This window comes from Python bivittatus, unplaced genomic scaffold (genome assembly GCF_059951505.1).
Source record: "Python bivittatus isolate LINGU-HERP-01145 unplaced genomic scaffold, Pbiv_v1 ctg000510_np1212, whole genome shotgun sequence".
Lineage (NCBI taxonomy): Eukaryota > Metazoa > Chordata > Lepidosauria > Squamata > Pythonidae > Python > Python bivittatus.
The window spans coordinates 711,683-722,500 of NW_028277081.1; the positions used below are offsets into that span (position 1 = coordinate 711,683).

Sequence of the window (10,818 nt, forward strand, 5' to 3'; positions counted from 1 at the left end):
TGTGAGAGAGGATTCAAAAAATCAGAAAAGCCAACCAATAGCCCAGGATACCTGCTGCAGGAACAGAAGTGCAATATCTCCTGAACCACACTTCCATATGGGATCATAACTTTCTTGTGCCAGGAGAAGCCAACAACTCTCAGATGGGATCACCTCAGCAGAGGAAAGTCCACATGGTACATGCTGGGGTTAGGAGACATCAGCTACTTGAGAATCTGAAAACACACCTAAGAAGGATGACTACATAATTACCCGTGAGTCCCATCAAAACCATAGTCAGATATACATCACTCCCTGAGCTGCTGTTATATCATGGTATTTCATACAGACACACAAACATACTCACTAAGGTGCACACTCACTGGCTCTCCAGAACCAAAAATAAGTGTGTTAAAATGGCCAGATTAATACCATCTTTAGAAGACACACCACTCCCTTTGGCCAGCTCTGTTCCGTAGGGGCCACATAATTTAAATCCTTCCAAAAATCTCACTGGGACATTTAAGGCTGCAAACCCTCTGAATCATCAGTCCAGACGTTCCTTTTAAGCTCCTATGAAAGAATGGTTTGAGATCCAAGCTAGACCTCGATTTTATAACCTAAGAGAGAACAGCTGAGTTCTTCTCCGCACCGAATGCAGGTGGCATTCATATCTTCAGGATGTTGTCATTGTCCAACTGTACATGGCAAGATCATCTCTCATCCATAGGCCTGGGGATTCTAAAAGAAGTCTTGCCTTGGCCCAAAAGTTTAATTTAATTTATCTGTCCCAGCAATGCCATCCCCCACAAAAATCATGTCTATATCTCTCGTCCTTCTAAAATAGAAAACCTTATTTATTTCTTCTTCAAAAACACATGGCATGGAAAGCAGAGAATATAGAGCAGTGGACTGTTTCTTAAATGAGTGAAGACTTCATAAACCAGAATAGCTTTCAACAGGATAAGCCTCCTTCACCCTCCCTGCTTTTCATTCTCTGCAAGAACACCTAATTAATTTCCCTAATTTTGTTTAGAAATTGCAAAGTATTTCAGATTCCCGCGATGTTACTGTACTTTGTGGCCATTTCACGTATTTTATTTTTATGAATTCACGCTAATGATTACCAGCTCTGTTGTGGATTAGCTAGCCAATTTAAAAAAAGAAAGAAAGGAAGTAACTGTGATTACAAGAATAACTTCAAAGAGAACACATCACAAAGTGTAGTCTGTTAATTTATCTTGATGTGGCATTTAGTTTTTAATTAGTTTAATACTACTTAAGTTAACGTATTAGCACATTTTCTAACCACCACCAAAAAAGGAACAGTCATAGCAATTTTGACACCAGATGCCATCTGCATCATAGTGGAAAGCACGGTAGAAGTTTGTGCATTTGTGTTCTTCTGATAACATCAACAGAAATCTAGATAATTTTGTAAAGCAGAGTCTTGCGACATCCCTTAACTTGATGGTAATATCCCATTTGATGGCGGGCGTGCCACATAATTTCCTCTTTGCGTGAAGTTGTTCTCATGGATCATTTCCTAATTATCACTTCCTGAACAGCCTCTATCTGCTGATAAGCTGATGCGATCAGACATAAAATGGTACGATAGCAGATCTGGGACAACAGCCTAGCAATTGCAGCACTGGCCCCTTGAATATGGCTGCGTTCGACTTATAAACCAAGATCTGTCTGGTTGCTACAATCAACACATGTCAGCCTTATCAGGTAGACCAGGCAGGAAACACGACCAGTTGAGCTAATTCTACCTTATTGTAAAGCTGCACTGACAGAATCTTGCAAGTCTGAACGTACAATTCTTCCCCCATCTCCTTTACAGCCTGAGAAGTTAAGGAGGGTCCCTTCTGAGCCTCTTTCTCCTCCCTCTACGCAGCTGCAGGCTATGCCCTCTCTTGTCTGACCATTCCCTAAGCAGCATCTCTGGGCCTCGTCTCCCAAGGTCATTCTCACAAACCATTACAGCACATAAGAACTTCTGGCTCTTCTCTTGGGTCTTCTACAGCTTCTGGTGGGCATCTTTTCTCTCTTCCCATTCCTTTTCCTTCTTTGCCCTCCTTGGACCTCAAAATCAGATTAAGCAGACTGGATGAGATCTCCTGCCCAAACCTCCCCCCACTACACACATACACTCTCCTCCTCTAGGGCTGTCTTCAAGGTCAACCGTTCAATTTCCTCTTTGAGACACATCCACCACCCCATAACATCAGGGCAGTTTAGTCTATCCTTTGCTGAAGCTTCACCACCACCAACAGATGGCAATGCACATTAAATTAACTCTTGATACAGGCATGTTCTTGTCTTCATGTGTCCAACAAGAGATTCTCCAGGGACACTGTTTTGCTATTCATTAACCTCCGAACAAGGATATACCTTATGGTACAATCCTAAATCAGGAACAATAAAATTCCTCCTCTGATAAGAAAGCAAAAAGCGAAGGGCAACATTTCTCTAAACAGGGCTTTGAAACAGTGCATAGGATAAACTTGCTGAAACAGGGGCATGCTGGGAAGTCAAAAAAGTCAAGATGGCGGTCATGACAGTACAATTGAAGCCCCATACTTTTTTACATTTGTCATAAAAGGGGTGGGGCTTCAATTGCCCAGTCCTGATCCATGACCACCATCTTGACTTTTTTGACTCCCTAGCATGCCCCTGTTCTGAAAATATATTTTAAGAATAAAGGAATAGCACATACTGTATACATTTCCTACGGCGCAACTTTCATTTTTCAAATGCCAATTTTTCCCAATTTAAGGGAGGTCCATTAATGCAACTTCACAGCTATTTCTAATAACTATTAATTATCCAAGGTCAATTATGGCCTCCAGAAGCCATCAAAATTATCCAGGAAAAAAAAAGAAGTTGATTTTGACAATAGCCCCAACAGCGTTAGACCAACATATAATACATCTGTAGAGAATGCTGAAAGTGTAAATTAATCTTGCAAAGTTTGGCATGGAAGATTCGGGTTTATCAATAAACACTACCGTATCATCTGCTAACAGAATTATGCTACATTCCTTACCTGCATGCATTAAACTGGGAATCGTACTAGTCTACCTAATCATGCAACTAAAGTTTTCAAACACAAATCAAACAATAAACGGGAGTGTTGGCAAGGCTTCTTTATGTCTCTCCAATAAAAAGGAATTAGGTATTATCCTAGAGCCCTCTCTTGCGTTTTTACAGAGGAATAAAAAAAATTCTAAATGCAAATGTAATCCATTTGAAAAATTCCTGAAGAAGATAAAACTTTGGGAGAATGAACAAGAGATACAGGGCCAATAAATTTTATCAGAGGCCTTCTCTGCAGGCTGAGAAACAATTGCAGCAAAATTCACCATCGTGGTGTTTAAAACGACAAGATTTATTAATCATCGCTGTAGTCAGCCCTTTGTTTATGGTGAATAAATTAAAAAAAGGAGGCATCTGGTCTGCTGCAAACCTCTAGCATGACTTTATTTCCAAGTATGCACCCTCCAACACCCAAGACATCATTGAAAATAAAAATGATGGGCGTCTCAATTCCTCTGCCTTGGAGAAAAGGAATGTGACTTTAGAACATCCCGCACAGAAAGGTACAATCTTATCAGCCTGCCTTCTGGCCTATGGACCGGTCATACCCATTGTAGGTGCCATTTTGTGACAGCGCCCACTGCACACTCACAATTCCAAGCCCTCAAAGTCTGCAGATCCTCAGGGCTGCTTCCACTTACAATATATTTCTTGTATCTTCACCCACACATATACACACACATACCTGGATAGCAAGGTCAACTTGGAAGTCAGATGAACTATGGAGGAGAACAGGAATTGCTTTTCAGCAGCTTGGAAACTCTCTCCTGGCGAAGCTTTGTAAGTTAAGCCCTAGAAAACCCTGATTGTGTTCTCTTCTGCTCCAATCAATATTAACCTTTCAAGGGGGGCTGGAAAACATCTTTGGTGACTTTTTTGTAGGATATGGTATCACCCACGCTGGCTGCCTCAAAGACTTTTTAGAGAGAATGTGGGTCACAAGTATTTGGGGGGAGCCAACAGGTCAACAGAGTCAGCAGTGTGCTGCAGCCGCCAAAAAAACCAACACAGTCCTGGGCTGCATCAACAGAGGGATAGTATCACAATCAAGGGAAGTGATAGTGCCACTCTACACCACATTGGTGAGGCCACATTTGGAATATTGCATCCAGTTTTGGTCCCCACAATACCAAAAAAATGCTGAAGCCCCGGAAAGAGTGCAGAGAAGAGCAACAATGGTGCTAAGGAGTCTGGAGGCTAAATCCTATGAAGAATGGCTAAAGGAACTAGGTTCTAGCTTAACAAAGAGAAGATGGAGGGGAGACGTGATAGCCATCTTCCAATCCTTGAAGGGCTGCCCCAGGGATGAGGGTGTCAATTGATTCTCCATAGCACTTGAGGGTAGGACAAGAAGTAATGGGTAGAAGCTTGTCAGAGGGAGATCCAACTGGAAACAAGGAGGAATTTCCTGACAGTGAGAACTATTCAGCCGTGGAACAGCTGGCCTCCTGGAGTTGTGGGTGCTCCATCACTGGAGGTTTTCAAGAAAGGATTGGACAACCATTTGCCCAAGAAGGTATGAGGATTCCTGCCTTGGGCAAGGGGCTGGACTAGAAGACCTCCAAGGTCCCTTCCAACCCTAGGATTCTGTGATTCTATGAACTGCTGCAGCTCTGGATGTTATGAGGGTCATGAGAAGAAGCAGGTTCTCCAGCTGCAACATCAGGATGGACTTGACAAGCTCCAAGAACACTGCTATTTGCATGTCTGCCAGAAAAACTCAAGTAAATTCTACAGGTTTGACTGCAAGCTACCGCTTAGTCAATTGTATGTTAGGTTAGCGTAAGCACCTCAAGACCAGGTTTAAAGCAAGTGGCGGCGGGGGGGGGGGGGGGGCAACCCTCTTGAGAACAATAAATCTGCTGTGTGGCTTCCGGTTGTTAAGCAGAATCCTGTCTGCTGGCACCAGGCATCATTTCATTAAGAAACTTCATGAACTGTCACAGCTGTGGAATTCATTTTTATTAATTTTTTTTCAAACAAAATTAGTAGCGGGTGGGGTGGGGGGAAATCATCTCAGAAGAATGGGAGTATGTTCCAGACCAGCGCAAGATCAATGCCATTAATTCTTTAATACCAAGAGGCCTGTTTATATTAACTCAGCATTAAACTCCAGCAATTAATTTATACACACACACACACACACACACATTGGAGCAAATTCAAACGAGGAAAACACACACACCGTACACACATGTGTGCACACTTTGTCTGTTTTCTCTTCCTCCTGGGACTCTATACTTTCAGATGTAAACACAGAGGAGCAAGATATCGTAATATAAAGAGAAAAAACATGCTATTTTTGTTCCTTGCCTAGACTAAAGAAATCTTTAGAACCTGACTAGTGACAGGATAGGACAGAGTCTTACTGCAAAGGCATTTAATATTGCTCTTGAGATTTCCCTTGAATTTAGAAGCTGATTAGATCCTTCAAGAGGGGACCTGTTGGCACAGGAATGAGATGGAACCAGAAAATGGGATGAACTCCCACCCCCAAGAGGGTTATCTTGGTTGTGGGTTAGCAGACAGAGGGAAGAAGAGAAAGCCTTTGGCAGTTAGAGAAGACAATAAATAGAAGAAGCCCTCTGGCCTGAGGCCCCATCATCCAAGACACTTAGGATTATAGGAAGGTTATGAGATCTGAAGCAACTGCCCAGAACCATTATGGGGAATATGGAAAGCACCTACTAGAGATCTATCCATTCCTGTATTTTGCTTCTCCCAAGGCCATTTCTCCCAACAACAGGATGGGGGGCTTCCACAGATACTCTTTCTCCAAGTTTTTTTTTAATGATGGCCAGTTTGATCTCAGCCAATGCCCTAGACACATCTGGCGGAAGCCATAAATCTATAATCTTCTCTCAATCTCTTTCAAAGAGAGGGTGGGACCTAAAGTTCTCCTTCACTATGTAGCATCCCACTTTCTAAATACTTGAATACTTGTCATCCAGGAAACCAAGTAATTGAAGGCCTCACTGTCTCCAGTCCACATCTACATTTTGTTCAGAAAGGTAAAACTAGGACAGAAAAAGTGGTGACTTGTATTATCTATCCCCCAAGAACACAGATCAGGAGGTTAAACTCAAAACCAAATAGTCCTCCAACACACATCCCCAAGTACATCTGTTTGGGTTTAACCACCCATTGTTCCAGCCACCCTAGCCAATGGATAGGAATCACAGCGGTAAACATCTGCCCTGTGCTCTCTTCTTATCTGGTGTTTCCCTACCACCCCATATTGTCTTTTTATGGATAGAGTCACAGTCAACTGTGCTTCTTCACTGACCTCCTAAATGACCTTCTTAGTGTACCTCAAGGACATCAACTATGGTCAGGCCAGGCCCATAAGATTACCCTAGCAGTCAGAGAGAAAAGCTGAAAGCAAATAACCTTACTTTTAATGCAATTTAAACATTTTGAGGGAACTAATAGGAGAATCACACCAGGCCTGAGTAGGTAAACATGATCATAAAATCACAGAATCATAGATCTGGGAAGAGTCCATCTCCCATTCAGTGCAAAAATCCAAATTAAGCATCCTAAAGATGGTTCTCCAACCTCTCCAATACAGCCAACAAAACGGGTCCACCATTTCTCTGGAATGGAGAACTGGACTATTCCTACTGTTAGGAAATATATTCTAACAGCTGGACTCTCCCTTCAAATCCATTATTCCATGTCTTCCACTTCTTCTACATGATACCTTTTCAGATATTTGAAAAGCGCTATCATATCCCTCCTTAGTTGTCTTTTCTCAAGGTAAACATTCCCAAATCCTTCCACTCTTTTTGTACAACCAAGTTTCTAATTCCCCAATCATTCTCATTGCCTTTCTCCAAACCTGTTCCAATTTTTTTTTAATCTTTCTTAAAGTTTTGTGCTGAGAACTGGCCACAGCACTGAAGGTGGATTGATTGTCCATGGTTTGGAAATTCTTCTGTTGAGGGAGTCTAGAAGTGCATTTGCCTTGCATCCACATGGTATTGCTGTCTCATAATCAGTTTTCAATCAGGAATTATTCCAAGATCTTTTTCGCAAGGGCCTTTTCCAAACCAAGTATCTGTACCTGTGCATTGATTTGCCTGATCAAAGGAAAGACAGCAGAAAAATAAGTAGCTGCTGAAAGACCAGACATGATGTTTGGCGAGAGTTCCACTGGAACCTCTGAAGCTGTCTTATACTGAATCAAGTCCCTGGATGTCTCCAGAGCAGAAGGCCTTTCCCAGCCATGGGCCATGAGTTGTCAGGAACTGAACCTGCAGCTTTGCAGGCTCCCTCTCTGAATTATGGCAGGTCTGACTAAAGGAAGAGCTGGATGGAGGTGCTTCAGCAGGTCAGGCCATTGGTCCATCCCGTTAGCCTAAATTGAAGCAGACACCAAGTTTTTTTACTCTCTCAGCTCTCCCTGGCAAGGCCAGACAGAGCAGCTGAAGCTCAGAAGAATCCACCTTCAGTATGTTCATTGAAGCACCAAGAGGCATAATCTCGAGAAGCAGGGCTGGAGAACACCATCTGGGGAACACCAGCTTCTCCTTGAAATTTAGGCAATAAAGGCTAGTTGGCTTTCTCTGGCCATATGAAATTATAGCCTACTTTAAAGTCATCAACATTGGCTCTAATAGACCAACAGCAGAAACCCTCATCGACCATTCATACATCTGCTTATCTAGAACCTGGGTGACACCACTCAACCCCCAATTCCAACCTTCTTATGAAACTCACTGAGCTATCAACTTATGTTCAGGCTATTAAAAACAGTACATTTAAATTAAATGGAAAGACCAACCCTACAATTCTTGTGGAATCTTTAAAAGGCCAGTCTTGTTTTCATTCTGTTATGACATGAACTCAGCTTTCCTCTCAGCTGCGAGACGCTAAATACCAAGGAAATTAACGTGTCCAACTCATTATAGTCAACAGCAGTTCTTGCATCTTGCTAGAGTTTTCCCTGCTACTAATTAGTCATTACGGAATTTTAGGTCAAACCAAGAAGTTAAAAATAAAATCAAGAGTTTGGTAGATTTTGCACAAAGGGATGGAGATAAAAAGCATACGCAATTTATGAACAAGAAGTGTCAATGTGTGTGATAATAGATAGGTAGGTAGGTAGACAGAAAGGCAGATCATTGTTAAAGTCAAAAGCCTTTTGATCATGCTTTTTAGTTCTTCATAACAATCTAATTCAATTATTAAACTATCATTTAATTAAGAAAAGCATTGGCAAGTCTTCTCTTTTTAGAATCTACAAAGGATCTTACCAAAATTTCAACTCTTCAAACATACTTTCAAAGAGAGGAGCACCATTGCCTGAAATCTGACTCTTCCCCATTTCTATTTTTGACTAGATTAGGTTGGTCAAAAGCTGGGAAAATAGTAGAAGCATTCCCTGCTGAGGATAATATTGAAATTTACTTAGCCAATTCTCATTCATTTTGAATTAATTGGACCTGAAATTAATTTGCTCCTTGAAACCTTCTCAAAAACACTGCACTCCAAATCTCGATATTGAATATGCGCCAAATTGTCTTGGAGTATATGTCTATTCTGTTCAAATATTCACTGAATCTTTGATAACTGCATTTGGCATAAGATATCTGATTCCAATATTTGAAAATATTCAAGTACTGGCATACAGTAAGATTCAGATCCATTCAAAAAAAAAGTCATGTTGGAATGTTTAAGGTGTCAACAGCTTGAAAATTTGACATCTATCAAGACAATTTCACTTCCAGTTGTAAGCCATAACAGTGTTAGGCTTTGGCTCAAAATATGCTGTGAACCCAGCCAACTGAGCTTCATTTTACAAACCACAGTTAAGCAAACCATGATTTAAAGTCTCAGATCAATGTTGCCTTCCTATAACACTTGAGTGCAAGGCTCACTAAAAACATAGGATTAAGCTCTGAAACATTTGCATTCTAAATAAATGTGATCTTCAAAACTAAAATGTCAAATTATTTGAATGGCGACATTTGACCATTTTAAATAATTCATTTATTTGCAAATATTAATGATTGCCTTTTATATGACAGCAGAAAGGGTCACCGATCTCTCTTCTCCCCAGTGTAATTTAACCAACTCAGATTTAACATTCTTTACTGTAATGACTGTAAGTATAATTTATTGTAATGAGCTGAAGTTGCAAATGTTTGTAGCCACAAAGAGCAACTTAAAACATCCAGCTCTTCCCCAAGAGGAATGCTGTACCAGATTTTTTTAAAAAAATCAGGGTCTTTATTAATTATTAATTTATCTATCATATTTATATAGCCGCCCATCTTACCCAAGGTGACTCTGGGCAGCATACAACAATTAAAAAATAAATACATAAAAACAATTGCACATAAAAAACTGTAAAAAGACACAAAACAGGAGGGGACAGTGATTAGGTCCCTCTGATCTAGGAATAGGCGCAACTGGTGCACAACACGAAGCTGTGCAAAGGCCCTCCTAGCCACAACTGCCACCTGCTCTTTGAGCAGGAGTCGTGAGTCCAGGAGGACCCCCAGATTGTGCACAGGGTCTGTCTGGGGCAGTGCAACCCCATTCAGTACCAAATATGGCATAACTCTAGCACCAGGAGGCCCCAGAAGCCAGAGCCACCTAGTCTTGCCAGGGTTCAGTTGAAGCCTGTTGTTCCCCATCCAGACCCTCACAGCCTCCAGGCGCCAGGATAAGACATTCACAGGAGCAGAGATGTATAACTGGGTATCATCAGCATACTGATGATACCTCACCCCATGGCGACGGATGAGCTCACCCAGCGGCCTCATGTAGATGTTAAATAGGAGGGAGGAGAGCACTGAACCCTGGGGCACCCCACATAACAGGGGCTGAGAGCGGGATCTCTCCTCCCCAACCACCACCGACTGGAATCGGTCCTGGAGGAAGGACGTGAACCAGAGCAACACAATGCCGCCAACCCCCAATCCTCTGAGCTGATCCAGAAGGATACCATGGTCGATGGTATCGAAAGCCGCTGAGAGGTCAAGTAGGGCAAGGATGGACGCGCAACCCCCATCCCACCATATAACGTCTCCATGCTTCTTAATCTTTGAAACCAGGTTTCGTACAAGAAGGTACCTGAGATTGTGGGAATTAAGCAGTTCTTACAGCAGGGAGAGAAATGCCAGTTCATCTTGAACCTGTGGGCTGGAACGTTTCCAACATGTGTTTCCTTGGAAAGGGGGCTTGGGGGGAGAGGGTTGGCTCTCCTCTTGCACACGCTGAAGGAACTAACAGAGGGCAAGGGAGAACGTGCTGCTGGTCTCCCCCAACCGGATCTCCTCCCCAATGGGGTTTCGTTTCACACCTTGTTGGCAAGCATTCACTCAGGACAATTAAGAAGAAGGTCACGTGGCAAAAACAAGTGACACCCTTCCTGCAGCCACATCTTTCAGCCTGTCTTTCTCCACCACTATAACTCAACTGGAGCCCTTCAAGTGCAATCTCTCCAGCCACCCACCCAGTCAAGGCTGCAGATGGCCTACTTTTCATCACTTTGATTTCATTCAATAAAATACTCATTAAGTCAATGAATGTGACTTGGGTGTCACAAGCTCTCAAGTGTGGCGGGTTGGATTGGGGGCTCCTCCCCAGCCTGCCCCTCCTTCCTACCCCCTCCCCATCTTTTGCCCTCCTTCTTGGAGCTGCGCATTGATTTAGCAAAGCCAGGAGAAAACGGAAGAAAATCAATCCACAAAGCTTTCACGAGGAGAGATCCTTACCTGGTTTTAG

The 10,818-nt window shown here is 42.4% G+C and overlaps 1 protein-coding gene across 2 annotated transcripts in view; it reads right to left on the minus strand.

Annotated features, from left to right (window-relative positions):
- Window positions 1-10,818, minus strand: part of CAMTA1 (calmodulin binding transcription activator 1) — a 690,646-nt gene that overhangs the window by 477,925 nt on the left and 201,903 nt on the right. For both annotated transcript variants that reach the window (XM_088147580.1, XM_088147581.1), the window contains exon 3: window positions 10,809-10,818. This exon is cut by the window's right edge and continues 58 nt beyond it. In XM_088147580.1, the coding sequence (XP_088003706.1) occupies window positions 10,809-10,818 (10 nt within the window). The remainder of the gene's footprint in view (window positions 1-10,808) is intronic.